The 23,720-nt window shown below is 41.1% G+C and overlaps 1 protein-coding gene across 1 annotated transcript in view; it reads right to left on the reverse strand.

The window, feature by feature from the left end:
- Positions 1–23,720, reverse strand: part of NSD3 (nuclear receptor binding SET domain protein 3) — a 119,084-nt gene that overhangs the window by 79,458 nt on the left and 15,906 nt on the right. The window contains 1 exon segment of the mRNA XM_032228808.1: positions 4,335–5,056. Within this exon segment, the coding sequence (XP_032084699.1) occupies positions 4,335–5,012 (678 nt within the window). The 5' untranslated portion in view covers positions 5,013–5,056.

Below are 23,720 nucleotides of genomic sequence, written 5' to 3' on the forward strand. Positions count from 1 at the left end.
TGCCACAACTTTGCCAACCGGAAGTGAGTTTTGTTTCTCTGCACTATCTGGTTTTCACAGAAGCTTTAGAAGTGAGCATATATGAAGGGAAGAAACTTCACAGTTCAGGTTCCTTGCTAGAAACAAAACCTTGGTAAGTTACATCTCCATTTTGTTTGTGAAATCATAAAGGCCAAACCCAGGACTTCTTTCCTGTTAATAAATTATGTGAGTTCACTAAAAGGTTTATAAGGCCTTATAATGCAGTTGCAACACTGGTTTGCAAGAGGCTTAGTTGAAATATAGCAAGGTAGTAGAGAATACTGACATATTGCCGTTGGCCGGTTTTGTTCTAACAGTGATTTTTATGGACAAATCTCTATTTTAATATAATTATTTTGATGCAGTATAAGCATCAAGTGTCACCTGAATTTTAGTTCAAGTATATAATTGATTTTGAAGCTCATTGATTCCTCTATAGCAGTGGTTCCCAAACTTGGCAACTTTAAGAGCTGGCTGGAGAATTCTGGGAGTTGAAGTCCACAAGTTTTAAAGTTGCCAAGTTTGGGAACCACTGCTCTATAGTTCCGACCACTGGCTGGGCCTGCCCATCCACCCCAGCGCTATCCAGTTCTATATACCTCAATCTCTGGCTCGCTTGACCCATCCACACACCCAGCTAATTTCCACACCTCGCCTGCTCTATTCACCGCGGCTGCCCAAGAAGGTGTGCTGGAAGCTGCACGCAGGAAATGTTTTTGCAGCCGTGCGCAAGCACAGAAGGTGCACTTGCTCACATTTTCGGTTCTGCAACCGTTTGTTAAATTATATGAAGCCCACCTCTGCTTACATCTCAAAAACAAGAATTTGGTGCATTAAAAGGTTTCAAGATTAGCAAACAGAACACAAAGATATATATATTTAATATCTGACATGTGACAAAGTCAAGAAATATTGGAGTAAGTTTCATATCTTAATACAGAAGATTCTCGAAGTGAATCTAAAGATAAAAGCAGAAACTTTTCTTTTGGGTTTAATGGAAAAAGACTTTTTTGGGAACTTTGATATTATACATGTTGACAGCAGCAAGATTATTTTATGCACAAAAATGGAAGGATGCTTTGATTCCCATAATGGACAAGTGATAGCAAAAACTGATGGAGTTGGCAGAGATAGCTAAATTAACTGTTTTGATTAAAGAGAAAATACAACTATTTTTGTTTCTACTTGGAAACCACTTCTGGACTTTGTGCTCGAGGTGGAGGAAAAATGAAACTTTGATTTGGGGTTTTACTGATTAGATAGGTTTGTTGTTATAAAAATGGCTAGTTTATACTATTACCGGTATGTAAAAGTTAAAAAGTTGAGATTTGAAGTTAATATCTTATTCTACTGCACCAAAGGGAGTCGGAAGTCAATAACTTTTCTTTCTTTTCCCCTTTTTCTTACACCTTTCCTTTCCCTATCTTTCCCAATATTTTCTTTTGTATTTTTGTATATTATATAATATTAATGTATAAACTACATAACACACACACACACGCACACACCATCTATCAGTCTTAGAATTTTCTTTCAACACTAACATTCAACTGAAATTACTTTGCAAATGGAGTGAAAATTTAATTTGGGAGATGGCATGGGACTATTCAGTCATACAGCATTACTTGCAAAGACTGTTTTTTAATAACTTGCTTAACTCCATTTAAAAAAAAATGTTGGGTGGCCACCAACATTACGCCACATTTCCTCATAGTTTAACCGCACCTTCTAAGACCGTTTATAGTGTATTCTACTGTGGTATGAGTCAATCGTTCAGCTAGTCTACTGAAATCTGGACCAATGAAGAGTGGTTTTTTTTTTTTTTTTTGCAGATACAAAGCAAATCTCTGTGCATCATTATTTCATGAGTATGCCTCTTAAAAGATTTAATAGGTTTATAGAATACTCTACAAATGATTGAAAGAGTCATCTCACAACTTTGTGTACCAAAAGCAAAGGTCTAAAGACAGAACTATGAGACCAATTCCACAAAACAAGTAGTTTAGTCAATGGAATCATCACAAATGAAATGATGCTCAAATATGATCTTCTGTGTACGTGTGACAACATAATTATCAGACAAACCAGTGTGGTCTGGTGGTTAAGGTGCTGGTTTAGAGACCAGAAGACTAGGAGTTCTAGTCCCGCTTTAGGCATGAAAACCAGCTGGGAGCTTTTGAGCTGGTCACTTTCTCTTAGCTCACCTCACAGGGCTGTTGTTGTGGGGGGAATAGGAGGAGGAAGGAGTATAGTGTATGTGCTGCCTAGAGTTACTTATAAAGTGTTGGATAAAAGTCCAAAAAAACCAAACAAATAAATGTTGCAATTACATACTTATGGCGAGCTTCAGCTACAAGTACTAAGTCAGTGTGTTTGTGTAATGTCATCATATGTGTTTCCTCTTTACCCTTCTGTAGATGTCCATGCATTTAGTGGTTAACGCTTCAGTGTGAGAATAATGGAAGCCAAAAGAAGGGCCTTCTCCGTGGTGGCCCTCCCTCTCTGGAACATCATTTCCCCCAGATATTAGAATGGCCCCCACTCTTAACGCTCTTCTGGAAGGCACTGAAGACTTGGTTCTGCCAGTGAGCCTGGGGAACCCAGAGAGGGATCGAGGCCCTTAAACGACTCGTGCGATCTGCTGTGACCGGAGAGGGGGTGGGTGGGAGGTGGGGGTTGATTTTGCCATATTGTACTATATTAATTTATTTGATTCTTTTTGTTAGTTTTTATTGTTTTAAATGTGGTTTTATATTCTGTAAGCTACCTTGAGTCGCCATGGGCAAATAGGCGGCAAAATCAAATAAATAAATAAATAATCAAATAAATAAATAAATAATCAATCAAATAAATAAACAAACAATCAAATAAATAACTAAATAATCAAATAAATAAATAATCAAATAAACAAACAATCAAATAAATAAATAACAAAATAAATAACAAAATAAATAAATAATCAAATAATTAATAAAATGAATAAATAAATAAAATAATCCCCATTGAACAAGGAACGTTTTGAATACGTATGGATCATTGGTAAAATTCATTTTTTTTATTACCGGTTCTGTGAGCATGGTTTGGTGGATGTGGCAGGTGAAGGATACTGCAAAATCTCCCTTCCCTCCCCACTCTTGGGGTAAGGATACTGCAAAATCCTCATTCCCCCCCACTCCAGGGGAAGGATACTGCAAAATCTCCCTTCCCTCCCCACTCCAGGGGAAGAAAACTGCAAAATCTCCATTCCCCCCCCCCCAACTCCAGGGGAAGGTTACTGTAAAATCTCAATTCCCATCCCACTCTGTTGGTTCTCCAAATTACTCAAAATTTCCGCTACCGGTTCTCCAGAACCTGTCAGAACCTGCTGGATTTCAACCCTGGTACGGATACTACTGGATTACACTGAAGAAAAAATTTGAAATTTCAAAATTACTTATCTAAAATAGTATTTTTACACCTTCAGGCAGATGATTTGATTAGCCAATATTGCCTGAAAATCAGAAATTATCCCATGAAGCTAAATAAAGTATAGCCTGTTTTATATGAATTGTTCTTGGCATTAAAAGAGATATCTGCACGAAACAATTACCCTATTCACACAGGGAGGTTTATAATTTAATACAGAAAGAAAAAGAAAAAAAAATGGACAGAAAATGCAAAAAGACCAGAAATTGTTGTTAACATAAAATGTACTGCATATGATTTTCAGTCTCTCTCCCTAATTATACCCCAAAATGAAGCACTGTACAACTTTAATAGCCGTCATGTCACTCAGCTGTAATAAAATTACTGAGATAATATTCACCCATCAATAGTATTGTACAATTTGACTCTAGAAGAATCTAAAGTTCTTTATAAATTATTCTGACAATTTGCATAGTTGGTTGCAAAAGATGGTTTGGGGTTTTTTTCCCCTGCGGTAGAGAAAAATCTACAATTTCTATTTTTATTTTTTTAATGTAAAATGCATTTTATACAAACAAACAGACCAGTACGGAATGCTACTAAGCAATCTTTGGGCACTGATTGGCAATATTCCATAAAAGCCAAGCTGACAAGCAAGATGAAAAAAATATTAAGGAAAAGACTCAGAAAAGCAACGCTTTGCATGAAAAATAAGGAAGAGGCGGCGGAGGAGGAGAAAAAGAAGAAGGAGCAGGAGAAGGAGGAGAAAAAGAAAGAGGAGGAGGAAGAGGAGAAGAAAAGAAGGAGGAGGAGGAAAAGGAGGTGGAGGAGAAGGAGAAAAGGAGGAGGAAGAAAAGAAGAAGGAGGAGAAGAAGAAACTGAATTATTATTATTTTACTCCAACTTACATTTTGCTCCTCCGGCTCGAGCTTGGGAATCTTACGTGACTTGCGCTCTTCCGAATGGGCAGCGTCATGCTTGCTACTTTTTTTCCGCTTCTCCTTCCTCCCTTCGTGTTTGGACTTCGCAAACTCGCTCGCTTGCACTTCGTTTAAAAGGTCCCCACACAGTGAGGACTCAAACAATTCCCTGCCGTTCTGGATAGTTTTGGTTATTTTCAGTTTAATTTCTGGTGAGCCTGTCTTCTTTGGAATCACCGTTTGAGAGACGGAGGGAGGAGGGGGCTGGGGAGGGGAGGGCTTCTCCAGAAGGTCTTGTGGCCTTAGGTTAGAGTTCTCCATCTGATAATACTCCGGTGGGCTAAAGTTTCTAACGGTGCCAAAGCCGTTGGCAGAGCCATTGGGATACTGGCTGAAGGACTGGAATTTGGTCTGGGGCTCGTACATGCCAATTTGGGGAAATCCATTAATGAGGGGCGGGAGGTCCTCGGCCGTTGGCGTGGGATACTGAAAACCTTGCTGCAGAGCGAGGGCAGCTTCATAGGGTGTCTGCCGACCATCTTCTGTGATGTCACTGTGGGCATCGAAAGCATCCTCTTGGCGGTTGTTCGCCGAATCAATGAGTTGAGGTGGTTGCTGAATTGTGTTTCCCATGATCCCTTGCATGAAAGAGAAGGAGAAATCCATTGTTCTGCTCCAGCATCCTTAGCTTTCCCTTTTTCTCATAGGGCCTAAAATGAGAGAAGGGAAAGAAAGAAAAAAAGATGTAATTCTATGGCAGTGATGGCCAACCTTTTTCTCCTTGCGTGCCGTTTTTCTACAAACACCCCCCCCCCCCCCGGCAGCCCATTTTCCCCTTTCTGCTAACAAGGCTAGTAAGTTTACTACAGCATAAACTCTAGTGTGTAGAGTAAACATTTTTATTTGATACACAAAAGACTTTCCTTCATTATTGTAAGGCACAAAAGATCAGGTCCAAGTCAAGGTCTAATTAAACTGACTTATTGCTAATCATGCGTATGCACAGGAATCTTCTCAACTAACGGTTAACACCTGCTTGGAGTTAGATAAGAGTTAACGGAATTCAAGGGTGGCTGGATTACTTAGCTTGTGGCTATGTAGGGATTCTAAGGCTGATGTCTTTTTTAACTCCATCCCCGAGTTCGGCCACTCCTTTTCCTCATCAGTGGTTTATGCGAAGGATGCAGGCATAGAGCACAAAAGTACACTTGGACACTTCTAAAAATCGAACAGTACACCCTCCAGCAACACTTGTTTGTGAGATGGACAGTTATATAAATTTGATATATAAATAAATAAAATCAAAGGATTTGGACAAGCCCCTCCAGGCAATTTCTCTTTCTTTCTTTCTTTCCTTCCTTCCTTCCTTCCTTCCTTCTCTCTCTTTCTTTTCTTCTTTTTCTTTTCTTTCTTTCTTTCTTTCTTTCTTTCTTTCTAGTTTTGTCTTTCTTTCTCTCCTTCCTTCCTTCCTTCCTTATACATACATACATACATACATGGGTGGGTTCCAGCAGGCACTATTGCCAGTTTGCTCATGTGTGTGCATGCACAGTGCAATTACAATTATTCTGTGCATGCGCAGAATCAAAAGACAAGATGGCAGCCCCTACAGAGCTGCCTGGAGAACCGGTTCAGGGGCGTGGCAGGCCTAGGTCGCTGCCGGTTCCAGGCCGCCAAACCACTACCAGTGACCCAGGCCGCCAAACCACTACCAGTTCAGTCGAATCGTTCCGAATCAATAGGAACTCACCACTGCATGCATGCATACCAGTGGTGGGTTTCAACTCCTCATACATTCTAGCGCCTCTGCGATGCTCTGCGACGCTCCAACTGCTTTGTGGAGCATCGTGCAGGCGCTGTATGCACCAAGAGCAGCAGCACAGAAGCTTTAAAACAAAGGTAAGGAGAAAGGGCGGGCGGGTGGGCCCTCCGGAGTCACATCCTTCTCTAACAAAACCAAGCCAAGTTCTATAAATGAGAGCCTTATTTTGCCCATTAATATACTTCTTTAAAAAACCCACCAACCATATGGGATGATGAAGCTCTTCGTAGAATCCATACATTTAACCTCAGCTTGGACTTTTCTCTCAATGGTTTGCCACCACAAATTCCCTATTCCCAGGGATGGCTAATCTTTTTGTCGTCGCATGCCAAAAGTGCATCCATAACCAGAAGCATTCTTATTAGGACTACTAGATCAAAAATGGATAAACAATCAGAATACATAATCATATACATACTCACTGCAGCCAGGATTGCTTTCGCACAAAAAAATCAATATACCCTCAGATGAAACTATAATCAGGAAAATACTCAAATGCACAGAAATGGATAAAATGACAATAGAACTAAAAGAAAGAGAAGAATCGGACTTCTATAAAGTATGGAATAAAATTTATAAGTGGCTAGAAATCAGAAGCCAAAACAGAAAATAGGGAATATAAATATATGGTGATACAATAATGAATATTATTATAGGTGTTAATACTACGTTTGCTACATTATAGGACAAGGTTAAAGCAATAGGAAGGCAATGCAGAAGAGAGAACTATAAAAGCTAAGCAGGAAATCTCATATAGAAAGCTGTAAAATTACTGTATATTGTTATGTATGTTCTGTGTTTTGTTTTGTTGTTGTGTCTTCTTTACTGTTTTTAAAGATTAAAACATTCAATAAATATTTAAAAAAACAAAAGTGCATCCATAATGCAATGTGTGTGTGCCCCACCTGCGCGCCTCATCTTCTGTACATGTGCACATGATCCCCCCCCCCATGTTCTCCCTTCCCCATGCATGCGTGCGTGACTCCCCTCTGCCTCGTTTTGGGTTTGGTAACAAAAATGGGCCGCGGGGGGGGGGGGGCACTGCACACTTGACTCCCCCTGTGCATGCATGACAGAGATCCGAAAATAAGCTGGTTGGTGGGAGGCGTGAGCGCATGCGTGGTAGAGCTGAGCTGGAGCAACAGCTTGCATGCCGGCAGAGAGGGCTCTGGGTGTCACCTGTGGCACATGTGCCATAATTTCGCCATCATGGTCCTACCCTCCAACCCAAGCTTCAAAGTATTTGTGCATTTTAAAATGCTCAGATACCATGTTTTCCCGAATATAAGACAGGGTCCTATCCCCCCCGGAATAAGCACTTGGCCTTATTTTCAGGGAGGTCTTATTAATTTTGAGGTGCAGGAGGCGGTGACCGTAGTCAAAAATAATTCCAGTCCCTTAAAATATTTTTAAAACACAAGGAAAAGATAAATACAGGAAGCCATTTCTTTTCACTTCTCGAACCACCAAATTTGGGAGTAACTTCAATAATGCTAATTTCAGCAGCACAGTCATAATGACTTCTGAGGCGAGGCAAGAGGCTATGGGTGGTTCAGAAACCTGTAAGTGATAAACCACGATCTGTACAGACAGCTGCACCGTTTGTCTCTTTTATACTTTTCTCGGCAGAAAAGAACTTTGTGTAGATATCCTGAAATATTAATACATTATATAGCTCATTCATCTAGATTGGTAGCACTGGAGGTGTGACCAAGTTGTAATGTTCACAAGAACAATTAAAGAAATTTCAGACAAGTACCATAAACACAAGGATAAAAAAGGGACATGGTGGCTCCATGGCTAAGATGCTGAGCTTGTCGATCAGAAGGTCGCCAGTTCAGCGGTTCGAATCCCTAGTGCCATGTAACGGAGTGAGCTCCCATTACTTGTTCCAGCTTCTGCCAACCTAGGAGTTCAAAAGCACATAAAAATGCAAATAGAAAAATTGGGACCACCTTTGGTGGTAAGGGAACAGTGTTCTGTCTAGTCATGCTGGCCACATGACCACGGAGACGTCTTCGGACAGTGCTGGCTCTTCAGCTTTGAAACAGAGATGAGCACCGCCCCCTAGAGTCAGGAACGACTAGCACATATGGGGAACCTTTACCATAAACACAATATTGGAAGAGGTCCCACTGAAGGATGCAATCTAGTTGCAATTTTTTATGTTCATGAGAATGGGCAGACTCAGTTAATTCATGGTTTATGTCTTTGGCTTCTACATTTTATATTGTTTTTGCATAGCCTACTTGACAATACAGGTAGTTCTCAATTTACAACAGTTTGTTTAGTGACCGTTCAATATGGCTTCATATTTATGATGGTTGCGGTGATCCCCTTTTGTGACCTTCTGACAAGCAAAGTCAATGGGGAAACCAGATTCACTTAATAACCGAGTTACTAACTTAAAAGCTTCAGTGATTCACTTAACAACTGTGAGGAGGGAGCTTGTAAAATGGGGCAAAACTCACTTAACAAATAGCTCGCTTAGCAACAGAAACTTTGGACTCAATTATCATAAGTTGAGGACATACCTTTATGTAATAAACATTTTTCCCTACCTACAATGGACCTTTCTGTAGACAAATGTTCCCATGGGGCTACATCCCTCTCTCTATTTCTATTCTAAATGGGGAAAGGACCATTCCAAGAGGCTGAAATTGTCCACATGGCCAATTCTTAATTTGGAGAAACTGAAACTTATCGAAGAAGGTTTAATAGCCTCACCTTAGAGTAAGGTTGACACTTTAGTAGCCATAAAACATCCTAATTCAAAGGTCAAATTCTCAATAAGGAGGAAAACCTAGGTTGACTGGATGGCTGCATACAAATTTAAACTTTTTTTTTCCCTTGTAAAAATCCCCTCAACAGCTGGTACTCTAAACCTGGTATGTAAACATTCTTCTGGGAATATATGTAAAGAAATTTAAAAAGCCATTTTATTACGGTTTCCAAACCAAAATATTTTCCTTATTAACCACATGGTGATACATTCGGCTCTCTTCATTTTCAATTATCAGCCCAGTGCTGGGGTTTGTCTTTTTTTAAATATATATATATAGCTAGCTGATGAGAGCTAAATACCTTGAAATAGATCTATACTAGTCTCCCTTTATTTATTTACCAGCACAAATACAACATAAAATGTAACAAAGGCAACAGTAAAATATTGGGCTTTCTGTCTGGATGGTCTCTTGTGACGAGCCGATGGACAGAGAATGGAAGCAGTTAGCTTCCTCCCATAATTGGGGCATACCGGGGGTGTGACACTAAATATATACCTACCTCCCTGGACTCAGCTGATAAGGAGGAGGACCTGTGGCTTAATGGTTAAGACGTTTGCCTAAGATGTAATACAGCACAGGTTTGAATCCCAGTAAGAGTATGGCTAGCTGATGAGAGCTAAATAGCTTGAAATAGATCTATACTAGTCTCCCTTTATTTATTAGCACAAATAAAAAAACATATATATACATACACACACACACACACACACACACATATATAGCTCTTTAATCCTATAGAAGATTTTAAATACCTGAATCTTCAATAACAAATTACCTGTCCTAACTGCATATGAAATATGGAATGGAATCAATGTAATATTTGTCCTAACCTAGGCTGCCTCAAAAAGAACGAGGAAGAGTCCTGGTCCTGACAAAACCCCTTTTGTTAAACGAATGTGAATTCCTCTCATTCACATTCAGCAAGGCCTGGCAAACAGACTTTCAAAGGAATATTTAGGACCACAGACCTTATCTATCTTGGAAAGCTGTCATGTAAATGTTTTCCAAATGACATGCCGTGCAAGGAAAGACTGGGCACAGAGTCTCTGAGATTCATGGACAGATCTTCACACTCCTGAAACGAATATAACAACCGAACGAACGAATTGTTTCCTGCAAAAGCCCACTCCCCTTTTGGTCCTCTTTTATTTCCTATGGGAGGGGCCAATTACCTTCCACCTGTGACTTTACTCCCAAGTCTACCCTGATTTCTGAAAAGAACTGCTCTGCGCATGCGCACACTGGGAACAGGCTCCAGCTGTTCCTCTGGCTCACTGCTGTCTAGCTCCGTAGGCACATGATCACTGCCAGACGGCCCCGACCCCATCTCCGCCTCTGATGCAGAGCCCTCATCCAAGCCTTTCCCAGCCTCCAGGACTGGCCCATGCTCCTTCCCAACCTCCTCACTGTCCGACTCTGCTGCCAGCTCCATTGGCAGGACACAACAATATTGTACTTTAAAATGTGTGGTTTTGAAATTGTAATTACCGCTGATGGGACTGCTCAACATGCAGTTCAGTGGCCTTATGACTTATTTGGGCTTCTGATTGACATCTTATCTTGCCTTTTTGTTTTTCAGGCACTTAGGACAGCAACCTTAGCACTTTCTCCTTCAATTTTTCCCCAACCAATAACTCTCATCATAGGTTAGTTTGTGGAATTGTCACTGACCCAGAGGTACATTTGAAAAATCGGCACAAGGGTAGCACCTTGTGGCCAGCTTCCCATCTAGTTAATGAATCTTTTAAAACCCAAGTTAGTCACAGCAAAGATAATAACGGAGACCAGGATGTGCAAAACACCGCATTTCAAAGCAGGAAGATTTCACGGCGTCCACAAACAGCAAGAATTCAGCACAGAGGACGGAGCTCTGTCCTCCTGTGTCTGAAAGGTACTGTGACGTCAACCGGTGCTCCAAGACCACCTCGTCACAGAAAGCAGCATTTTATAATCAGAATAACAACCAATGACAAGGTTAGCGTTTGTTAAGAATAGAAGGAGCAAAAAATGTTTCTTTCATCTTCAAATCTGTTCCATACTAGGATATTAGAAAAAAGAAAAGAAGCCACTGCCATAAACCACTTAACCTTTCCCTCTACAAAAACAACACAAAAGCAGAAGCAACAGAGTTGGTTGTTATGGGTCTTGATATTCCTGTGCATCAAACGAAGGAAAAGAGGAAGAAGACATGTCCTGATTACGACTGAAAGAAGACATTGAAGTCTGGACAGGCTTGTGCAACTTGAAGTGAGCCAGTATTCGGAGAAACAGAATAGACTTTCTGAGATATAATTGATTTAATCGCAAAATATACTTTAGAATGCGGCCACAATCCCATCATGCCTTCTTACAACACTTGAAGCATACAAATGAGGTTATTCACAGGCTCTGCTGTTAAACCTTCTATTTTAATGAGGCCATTTCTTTCTAACACTTATTGTTATTAGTTGAGCCGAAAGAAAAGGGCTCGGCCTTACTGGAATGTAACAGGACTCCCCAGTTCGTGAACTAATTATGCAAAACATGAATAAACAGCTTAGTTTAGCAATTAGTCACCCATTGTAGCCCGGCTAACAGGTGAAGATAAAACATAGTCACTTACTGGTTTGGGTGTAAGAATACTAACTTGTAGCCTGACCTGTTCTTCAATAAGCAGCGCGAAGAATAGGTTTTGTATGTTGCTGAGCCCAGTCTGTTTAGCTGTTAACACTTCAAAGTTATGACACAGGATGAGCAATTTTTTTTAAAAAAAGGAGCAATATGTAAGCAGGATTTCCATAGCTTAAGTTTTGTTTTTCATCTTCTGTAGGTGTGGCTTGATGGCTGGTTAGAATAAAAAAATAGTTTCCCCCTTTCCTATATATAGATATCAACTGGGGCAACGTGGCCGTTTTTTCCCCTGGTTGGCTTAAATTAGAGATGAATAATTTGCAGGGCACACCTGGACTCAGACATCCTGCCCATGAAATTCAGAATCACAATAGAACATCTTTTGTGGTTAGTTACGACCCCATGGACAATGTTCCTCAAGGCCTTCCTGTCCTCTACCATCCTCTGGAGTCCATTTAAGCTCACGCCTACTGCTTCGGTGACTCCATCCAGCCACCTCATTCTCTGTCATCCCCTTCTTCTTTTGCCCTCCATCGTTCCCAGCATTAGGCTCTTCTCCAGGGAGTCCTTCCTTCTCATTAGGTGGCCAAAGGATTTGAGTTTCATCTTCAGGATCTGGCCTTCTAAACAGTAGTCAGGGTTGATCTACTCTAGGACTGACTGGTTTGATCAACTTGCAATCCAAGGGACTTGCAGGAGTCTTTTCAGCACCACAGTTCAAAGGCCTCCATTCTTTGGTGCTCAGCCTTCCTTATGATCCAACTTTCACAGCCATCCATTGCAACGGGGAGAACCATAGCCTTGACTAGATGCACTTTTGTTGGCATGGTGATGTCTCTGCTTTTTAGTATGCTGTCTAGATTTGCCATAGCTTTCCTCCCCAAGAGTAAGAGTCTTTTAATTTCTTTAATTTAATTTAATTTAGCCCATCTTTATGCTACAATTTTTTTATGACCACAAGGCTGGGGAGGGGAGCAAGAGGCTTCCAGGAGGCAAACTGTTCTTACTTCTAGCTTTAAAATCCCCCAACTCCAGCATAATAACTTGAAATATATATCTTGTTTCAAAATTCCATAACAGATTTCAAATATGTGGGACATTTCAAAGGATGAAAATGGGGCCATCTATCTACTAGAAATCAGTAACCCCCGTTCCCACTCTCAATAGAAAAAAAAAGCAAAATTTTGATTTCATTCTTTTTGGGTGGCCACTGTGCTTCAGACAATATCACCTTCATTCTCCAGCTCAGTGTTACCGTTTGTAACACAAACAAAACCATACTGCAAATAAACAAACAAATGCTCAGGAATTGCTGGTATTCTAACCAAAAGTAAGTCTAGCAGCAGTCAATTTCCTACCGTTTTCACTGTGCTGAGGACACTAAGTTTTTAATAGTAAATTAAAAATGGAAACATTACAGCATCACTATTCCTGACCGTCTGCTGTTGTCTATGATTTCTTCGAGCCTGCACAAACGTTTTTTTACAAATCTCTGATACAGCAACTGTATCTATCAAGACAGAAATAGGGGAAAGCTTTCTCACTGGCCAGGAGGAAACAGACAGCTGGGTTCCTGTTGCATTAGAGGCAGGAAGCAAAATAATCGGATTCTACTAGCCAACCAACTAACCAACAACCAATCAGATCACTTAATTAGTAGGCACAGATTGCTTAATTTCCCACTGCTAATAGCTCCCTTGGGAGGGCAGGGGGCAAAAGAGAAAGTAGTATGTATGCATGAATGTTTCTTTTTATAAATATAAAGGGAATGTTATAGGGATATGAATGACAAACTTGTCACCTTATCCTTCTCATCTTTCCCGCTACCTTCTCCTATTTGTATCTTGTGGGTTATGATTACATTACTTTGTTGTTTGTATGCATATTGAAACCGTCTGCAATGAAGAGATATTCCTTTTGTGTCCAACACACTTGGCCAATGAAGAACTATTCCATTCTATTCTACTCTTATTCCTATTCTGTTCTTTACTGTTCTATTCTATATTCCATTCCATATTCTATTCCGTTCCATTCCAATTCCATATTTCATTTCAATTCCATATTCTATTCTATTCTATTCCATATTCTATTCCATTCCATTCCATTCTGTATTTTCTCTATTTGTTCTGTATTCTCTATTCTATTCTGTATTCTCTATTCTATTCTGTATTTTCTATTACATTCTCCATTCCATATCCCATTCCATTCTATATTCCATTCCATATTCTATCCTACCCTACCCTACCCTATATATTCTATTTTCTCTATTTGTTCTGTATTCTCTATTTGTTCTGTATTCTCTATTTGTTCTGTATTCTCTATTATATTCTCCATTCCATTCCATATTCCATATTCCATTCCATTCCACTCTAAACTTTCCCTTGTAATGGAAAACTGTGACCTTAGGGATGAAACACTTGCCAACTTTGGTTTAAGGCATATTCCAGATAAACAGTTTCAACTTTTGGATGCCACGTTTAGAATAACTAAAAACAGGGGGCTGAAAACAAACACACCCCTCCCTGAAATTAACAAAGAATGCTAGCCTTCTTGAAGGCAACCTTCTGCAGCTTTTAATCTCCTTGACACATGCACACTTCATTGCTTAAAGAAGCAGAACACGACAGATGTCGAGAGTTTTCTTTTTGGTAGCGCATTTTCTAAATGTTCAGTAAAATGACAGCGTACTTCTGCTTTACTCATAAGGGAGTTATGTCAATATGTGAGGAAACAGAAAGACGGGCATCAGCAAAAATGCAGTCATAAGGGAAATCTTGAGTAAGTTTGCTTTCACCCACCTCCCTAGGTTTTTCTCTGTGTTTATTAACTTTCAGGCCCAAAACAACCTTAGGCATTTTTCAGGGTGGATTTGATTTAAATCAAGTCGATTTAAATCATTGAGTAAAAAGGCTTGATTCAAATCAACTCGATTTACCGTGGGGTGCTTAGATCTGGAACCAGCAAAGGAGCGACGAGCGGTGCCTCTGCCAGCGAAAATAGAGCTCCGTTTTCGCTGGCAGAGGGCTAGCAAAACAAACTAAAAACAAAAGGAGAAATGTTTCCCCTTTTGCATTTGCGCATCCAAGGAGGGACAGGAAACGAGAAAGGGAAAGAGGAACAATGAAGAAAAAGAAGGGAAGATGGGCAAGGAGGGAAATATAAGGAAAGAGGAGAAGGAAGAAGAATGAAGAGAAAGGAAGGAAGGAAGGTTATAATGAGAATGAGGGAGGGTCTCAGGGAAGTACTTCCTTATCTCTTGGCCAACATGAGTCCTGTGTCACGCCCACCATGGCCACGCCCCCTGACCCTCTGAGATCAAACACAATCCTGATGTGGCCCTCAATTAAATTGATTTTGACACCCCTGGACTATATGCAAATTATTCTTTTAGCAAATGACACCCCTTTATACTCCTGTTCTGACAACACGACCTGGTAATTTCTATACATCTTTTCTTTCTGCACTAATTCAGTTAACTTCCAGTTTTACCAGGAATTGGGGGAAATAACAGAAGAGATGATGCAATGAGGGATCTTGGAGTCCTAGTGGGCAATCACTTAAATATGAGCCAGCCGTGTGGTGCAGCTGCCAAAAAAGCCAACACAGTCCTAGGCTGCATTAACAGAGGAATAGAATCAAGATCAGATGAAGGGTTAATACTACTTTATAAGGCCTTGGTAAAGCCACAACTGCAACACTGTGTCCAGTTTTGGTCATCACAAAGATGTGGAGACTCTAGAAAGAGTGCAGAGAAAAGCAACAAAGATGATTAGGGGACTGGAGACTAAAACATATGAAGAATGATTGCAGGAACTGGGTATATCTAGTTTAATGAAAAGAAGGACTAGGGAAGACACGATAGCAGTGTTCCAATATCTCAGGGGTTGCCACAAAGAAGAGGGAGTCAAACTATTCTCCAGGGCACCTGAGGGCAGAACAAGAAGCAATGGGTGGAAACTAATCAAGGAGAGAAGCACCTTAGAACTAAGGAGAAATTTCCTGACAGTTAGAACAATTAACCAGTGGAACAACTTGCTTGCAGAAGTTGTGAATGCTTCAACGCTGGAAGTCTTTAAGAAGATGTTGGATAGCCATTTGTCTGAAACAGTATAGGGTTCCCTGCCCAGGCAGGAGGTTGGACTAGAAGACCTCCAAGGTCCCTTCCAACTCTGCTATTTTATTGTATTGTATTATCTCCAAGGTCCCTTCCAAATCTGTTATATATCTATGTTCATTTCTAGACAAAAAAGGGACTCATGTTTACTTTGATTGGAGGAATATCAGTAACAAAATAAGATGATGAATTTTTAATCCTGTAACTACGTCCCACTATGTAGCCAAACATTAAGTATGTTTATTTTCCTTGCTATCTTAACTCTTCTATAAACAGTGTGGTTTGAAAAGTTCTTAGGTTGTAGTGCGGCCTTCGTTCTAACAACAACAACATGCTTCAAGTAAAGTACAACAACAGTATCAAAACAATACTTACCTTCTAATGTAAACTGTGCTTGGAGAAGCAATACAGATTTGGGAATGGAAAGAAATGGCTCCCGAGCCTCAGAAAGGCGCAAGAGGGAGGAGTTTCTTATCTTTATCCATTTACCTTTGGTGAAATGGGTGCTTTGCTGGGCTGCCTATAATATAATTCTGTATCTATAGATTAAAGTCAGCCTCTGCCGTCTTCACAGCTTCCTGAGGAAGGTCTGTGGGTTTTTTTGCTGTTGTAACAGGCCAAATACAGCAGACATTTTGTGGTGACATTTCCTCAGGTTTCCACATTTGCCTTCGAGGCCAAAAAGATCAGGCAGCCCAGATGTTCTCTGCGAGGCAGCCACAAGCACGTAGGGAGAGCTGGGTTGGATCAAGCCAAAGGTCAAGATAGCTCAGGATTTTTCTCCACAGGAAAGAGAACTTTCTCAAGGCTGCGCCATCCAGCAATTACTTGGAGGATTTCTGTTACTGAGATGGAAGATAACAAGGAGCAATCTTTGTGGTGTTTGTTTAAAAATTCTGTTTTTAACACCAGTAAATAAAGGGATGTTTTTGGGTTGGATCGATGCCAGGAAAATTGCTTCATTTTTTTAAAGGAACTGTGATATTTCAGTGCAGAACAGTTCTAGCTATACCACGGGGTTAGCAACCCGTGGCTCTGGAGCCGCATGTGGTTCTTTCATCCCTCTGATGTGGCTCCCTGTCGCCAGTCCGCACCACAATTTTGAGAGGCGCTTCCGGTTAGGGGAGGGGGAAAATAGGGTGCGCCAAGAGGAGACTCTATGGCAAGGGGACGGATTTCCAGTCAATTTGACAATTCATAGGGCTTTCGGTTAGGACAGGTAGAGGAAGAAGGATGCCCGGGCTAGGAGGAGACTCTATGGTGGGGGAACCGGACTTCCGATTGGCTCCAGAATTGAACAGGGGGCTTCCAGTTAGGATCTTTGTGGCTCTTTGAGTGTTTAAGGTTGGTGACCCCTGAGCTATGCTTCTTCTTCTTAACTGAATGTGAGGGTGCACACAATAGACAGGCACATGTGTCCACTACCACTCTTATAATTTTTTTCCTGGCAAACACGTGGTTTTTTTTTAAAATTTGGAGGCCTTCAAAACAATTTGTGGACTATTATCTAATAGCAATAGCAATAACAGTAGACTTATATACCGCTTCATAGGGCTTTCAGCCCTCTCTAAGCAGTTTACAGAGTCAGCATATTGCCCCCAACAACAATCCGGGTCCTCATTTTACCCACCTCGGAAGGATGGAAGGCTGAGTCAACCCTGAGCCGGTGAGATTTGAACAGCCGAACTGCTGATCTAGCAGTCAGCCTGCAGTGCTGCATTTAACCACCGCGCCACCTTGGCTATTAATTTAGAGATCTGTACAACATAGGAACTTTCACCCTTCCCACTCAATTTATACGTTTGGTAATTAAAGCCTTCCTTTGCCCATATTTGGATGACTCTGATATCCTGCTGTTCTACCTTGGACATTTGGCTCTTTCCTTAGACTTGATTCTAGGGTAGGAGGAGAGTTCCATTTGTGCGGGGTTTTACAGATTTTTAGTGGCTTTCCCCCTCCCCCACTAGAAGGACCATTCCTCTTTTCTGTTCTATTTGATATTTATAAGTTTGGCTGTATTTCTGTACTTTGTCTAGACTAATTGAGAAGATAGGCAACCTTGTAAATGTGGAATATAAATAGGAAGGAAGGAAGGAAGGAAGGAAGATCAGGTGATTTATTAAGTTTTGATTATCCCATTGCTGCCTATATAGCCTTTTATAATTTTCTGTTTTCACAATGTTACTCATATACAGTAGGACGAGAACTAATAGCATATAGATAGCAATAATCAGCAACAGCTATGGGAGAAGATCTTATGGCTGAGCATTCAATAATAAGCAATAGGGTTTAAATTCTGTTGAACTTAATGGCATCCCCTTCCACATGTGCCTTGCCACATCATAACCCCACTTGCACATACACAATCTGGATTCCAACTACTTTTCTCCTATACATGCATTTATTCTTCATTCAACAAAGCCTGGGCAAATTTCCTCTTATCAGACTACACACACTACACACACAAACACACACACACCTGAGACTGCTTTGCTATTGGCTTTTAAAATATCAGAAAGCACTTATTTCTCAAACTGATTTTAGCCTTTGAAAGCTAAATACAAAATAATATACAATCTCACTTGGCTGATATTTCTTGCTCCAACACCACAATCTGTTCATGTGTCATGATTTCCAATCATACAGAAATCTAGATAGTGTTTGCCTTAAACTGTAGAACTGTACTCCATTTTTTTACCATCATACAATGTGATGAGTCATTTTCAGCTTTACATACATGTAGCACTAAAGTCACAACAAATAATTCATTTTGGGGAGAAAATGCATTACTATTCCTGGAAAGCATTTTGCTATATAAATTCCCCTTTTCTCAGCTTATATTTATTATGTTCATTAGCATTTATTCTGTCACAGAAACCAAATATTATCGCTGTAAGCTGTTCAGGCACACCTTCTGTCATCCATTGATCATCTTTTACTATGACCCACTTAAAGAAAAATAGAAACCAGAAAGAATGGCTCCATTGCTAGACACACTGCTGAGCCCAACATGAGGATGTTCTGAAATATTAATGAAATACTACTATGATAACTACATCCTTGAATCAATCAACAGCAATAATTATATTTTATCAGCTGATAAGTTTTTAAAAGGCAAAAACAGAACCACTGGGAATATATATATATTTGGGTTCAAAAACCGAACGACACAGGATCAAACAATATAAAGTACATCCAAACCTACTAATAGGTTGTGCCTTATTTACAAGATATTCACACATAATGCTCCAATTGTCCAAACATAATATTAATACAGGAGAAACAGAATTAGCATATCAAAGATAGTAAAGATATATTCAGTATATGGAGCTTTTCCCTACTGCACTAGGAAACTGAAAAATACTTTCAAACATTATACAAATATACCTACTTCTCACTAATTAGATACCTGAACAGCAATTTGTCTCACATCTCTGTTGTCTGATGTACAGGAAATGCAAAGAACACCACTTGCCCAATTCAGTGATGATTAAAATAGATTAAAATGATCACTATCAACATAAAACAGACAAGGATGGATATGCCTCAGAGAAAATCCTTGCCAGTATTAAATTTAAAACATAAATAAGTTTTAGCTAGCTGTGCACAAGAAACAAGTGTGCCTTTTGTCAGTAGCTGTGGGGAATGCAATTTCCTTGTTTACTTAGAGAAATTGTAGAAGACATTTCGGCTCCTTTTGCCATGTATGAGAGGCAGCTCTTCTACCTATTTCTGTTTAATTCTTCATGAAAATGGAGAGAGGGGGGGGGAGAAAATCAGAATAACCCTGCTGCAGATTTGTACTGAAAAGGGTTAATTCCTGCACCGCAGTCTCTGGCAGTCCCAGCTGCAGAAAAGAAGGGAAGAAAGATGTCGCTTCCCCGGTTTATTTATGATAAATCTAAAACAGTGTAATGGTAAGCAGGGAGTAAGAATCCCAGAGAAAGAACTGAACCCCATTTGTTAACCCAAAACAGGGATGGTTTCTTTTGGAAGGCAGGCTGGGGGGTGGAGTAGGGAAGAGATTTACACTGCAGTATCTGGCAGCAAACATGGCTGCCTCTGCCCCTTTAAATCTAAGTGGCCCTCCTCTTCCTCCTCCATCACACAAAACTATTATCTAGTCTCTCCACAATTATCCTTCTCCCCTTTTCCGAGAGAGCCAGAGATGCTCCCCCCACCCCACCCCGAAGAGAATATTTTAAATTCTAAGTTCAAACCCCCCCCCCCCCATGTTTGTGCATATTGATATCTGTAGAACACTGCAAGCACACATACACAAAAGGCTGTTTCATTACCAGGTCAGCCTAAGACTTCCCAACTCCAAGAATGTCGCTGTCTCATGACTCTTCTTCATGCCTTCCCACGCAAAATGTCACGCAAGAGCAATTAACACCGGGCTGTGTAATCCATTCAAAATCCACAGTTCAGACTTCACACCTCTTCAGCACAGATTCTCTCTTTCTCTCTCTCTCTCTCTGCTCTCACACACGCTTCTTCTATGATGGTTACCAATGTACAGATCACACATCATCACAGATTCCTTCGTAATGTCACTCATTCCACTACACACACACACACACACACACACTTTTCCATAAGCAATCTCTTTCATTCCTTAAACTATCAGGGTTGAAGTTTAAAATAGAGAAACCATTTAAAATGATTTCAGCAGCCCTGCTTTGAATCAAGTTCATATGCTGACTACAACCCTCCACTGCTAATTGATCCGAATCTGATGGCTCACTTGATTTTTTTGACAAGAAGTCTTCAGAGGCTGGGTGGTTCTCTCAGGAAAGGTTCTTAGTAGATCCTACCCTGTGTTTGGAGTAGATGACTGCTACAGTGACTTCCATCACAATGATCATTGGAGCCTGTGCTTTCCTTCAGAATTCTTAACAATTTCACTTAATCTTACCCAGCATATCCTCTTCAGTTTGAAAAAGTTTGATGCCCATTTCTGCACACTAATCTCTTCCTCTTTATTGTGTCTCATTTCACTATCATATCACTAGTTCTCTAAAAGACAGACAGACAGACAGAAAGAAAGAAATAGATATATATTCCCTATTCCTCTTCCCACCACAACTTAACCAGGCATTAGCAGGGATTGAGCTGTAGTGGAGTAACATTTAACATTTTAATACCTGAATATTTTAAATTGCTTATTACAGGCGAGTGCTTTTGCTCACCAGCAACCAAACACACCAATGACGGTGCTTCTCAAAATCTTTCTCAAAAAGCCATCCTTCCACCATAACCACCCAGCTCGCCTTTCTCCCAAATTAATCCTCCAGGATGTGGAGGAGTTTGATTACATCCTCTTCACATTCTAGCACACAACTATTCTTCTGGTCATAATAGGGGCTGCAATTTAATGCATCTGAAAGGCAGCAGGTTGGAGGAGGCTGAACCCAAGAAACCCAACTCCAAATTTAAAATCATAATTGATTTCAGGTAATCTACCCTTTCATCCAGTACCCAGGTACGAATGTAATGTTATAGGGATCATCTGTCATGCTTGTGTGTTACCCTGCCTCTAAAAAACTCAAAATATCATAGATCTATTTCTTTCCATTTAATTTTTACACCGTTGCCAAGAAGATAGATTTAGACAAGCTGAGATTGCTAGATAAACAAGAATATTGGAGCTGATGTTTCCCAGGACTCTTGACTTCACATCACCCGGTTCATTACCAAATGTTACTTACTTATTAGGCGTTGTTGACATAAATGGATACTTTGAAACACTGTGATTTGCACCAGACAAATTTCTTGTGTGTCCCATCACACTTGGCTAATAATATTCTATTTTATTTCTATTCTATTCCATCTTCTATTCTATCTCCTATTCTATTCCATCTCCTATTCTTTTCCCTTGGGGAAAAGGGCGGCATATAAATGTAATAAAAATCAAATCAAATCAAATCTATTCTATTCCATCTCCTATTCTATTCTAATGGATACACACTGAAACATTGTATAAATGCAATATAAACACACCACTTATAAATGGTACCTCTAATATAGGATACTTATACAGAGTAGCAAGTTGCACAAGCTTCCTCCTTTTCAGCAACCAAGTTATTATTATTATTTTGTTGCTGTTGAAAAGAAAAGGAAAAGGGGCCAATGCAAAGGGGGGGAGGGGGGATGGAAGAAAGGAGAGAAAAAGCCCAAATTTCTAAGCCTGGCATCCCTTCCAGATCTGCAATTTCAAAAATTCCAAGAGACACTTGCAACTTATTATATCCAAAGAAAAACACGGGATTTTTTTTCCTTCCAAACTAAGCATCCGTCCAGCACATTGAAACAAGAAGCAATGGGTGGACACTAAACAAGGAGAGAAGCAACCTAGAACTACGGAGACATTTCCTGACAGAACAATTAATCAGTGGAACAGCTTGCCTCCAGAAGTTGTGAATGCCCCAACACTGGAAGTCTTTAAGAAGCTGTTGGATAGCCATTTGTCTGAAGTGGTGTAGGGTTTCCTGCCTATGCAGGGGGTTGGACTTGAAGACCTCCAAGGTCCCTTCCAACTCTGTTATTCTATTCTATTCACTTGCAAAGAGGACTACTTGAGGACTAGCAACTTGAGCTGTATTGTTAGCAGTGCCCGCCTGGCTAGCCGGGGTTCTGGTCCCGCCCCCCTCCCCAAGCTCCGCCCCCTCCCCCTCCCTCTCTCCCTCCTCACCTTCAGTCAGTTCCATTCTAACTCCCCCCGCCGTATCCGACCGCTCGCCGCCGAGAGACAAACCGCAGGAGTCGCGCCGGGGAAGCCCCGAGCCAGACCGGCCCGGGAGGGGCCGAGCCCCGCGATAGGCCGCGTTCGATCCCCGGCCTCAATTTCTGAGAGCTTCCCGCTTCTCCGGCTTCGGTTCCCGCCTCTTTTTTTTTCCTTTTCCTCCCTTCGCCCCCCTCCCCCCAACGCCGCTTCCCCTCCGGGTCGCCGCCGTCCCCGGGCGGCCGAGGGAGCCGCAGGGCCTCGAGAGAGCTAGCGAGAGAGCCGCCGAGGGCGCGGGAAGGGGGGCGGCACCGAGTCGGGGGGAAAGGAAGGGGGCGCTGGCGCTCCGCTCGTCCTCGGCGTCCCGGTCTTCGGCCCTGCTCGTTCCCGCTCCCTCCGCCTCCTCTCTTTCCCTTCACGCACACAAAAGCTCCACGCACAGGCGGCGCCGGGGAAAAAAGGCGCGCTCCCATTGGCCGGCGCCGAATTACGCGCCCCGGGGCTTCTTGGGAATTGTAGTTTATCTCTCCCCGGATCTTGAGGCCTTGACCAAATGGGGGCGGGCGGGGGTCTTCGCTGCTCGCTTGCTTGCGTCTAAGTGGCCAGTCATTGGGTGGGTGGGGGGGCTTGGCAGGCGGAAAGTAATTGGCCGGCAAGGCCGGGTTTATTTTATTTTATTTTAATTTACCTCTCCCAGATGCGGTGATGGTTGTGATCAGAGTTGTACCCCCAAGCATCATCCAGTTTGTCCAGCATAAGGCAAGCCATTCAATACATAAAACATTGTAGCTTTTTGAAAAAATGCATATAATTCCCAAAACACTAAATTAGTAAATCAAAAATGTATTAGGAATGTTACTATTATTCCTCTCTTCCTTTCTAGTATCTATCGCTGCCCACTTATGACTAACCATGTTGCTTGTATCTTTACAATTTATATTGTTTTTATTTGTTTCCTAGTACGATTTATTAGTAACCTTGACTATCAGTAAGTGTTGTATCTTTTGATTCTTGATGAATGTATTTTTTTCTCTTTATGTCCACTGAGAGCTTGTGCAGCAGAGACAAATTCCTTGTCCAATCACACATAGTCAATAAAGGATTCTATTCTATTTCTATTCCTATTCCCATTCCTATTTCTAGTCTATCCCATCCCATCCCTTCCCTTTCCTTTCCTTGAATCTTATTATTGCAGGATTGATTATCGGTCCTGCAGAGACTTGGGTCTCTTACCGTAGTAAAATTAAAAGCAACCCCTTAGAGGGGTTGATTAGATACCGGTAGAATTTAGCATTTCTAGAGAAGGCAAGATGAAGGC

Source organism: Thamnophis elegans, chromosome 13 (genome assembly GCF_009769535.1).
Source record: "Thamnophis elegans isolate rThaEle1 chromosome 13, rThaEle1.pri, whole genome shotgun sequence".
NCBI lineage: Eukaryota > Metazoa > Chordata > Lepidosauria > Squamata > Colubridae > Thamnophis > Thamnophis elegans.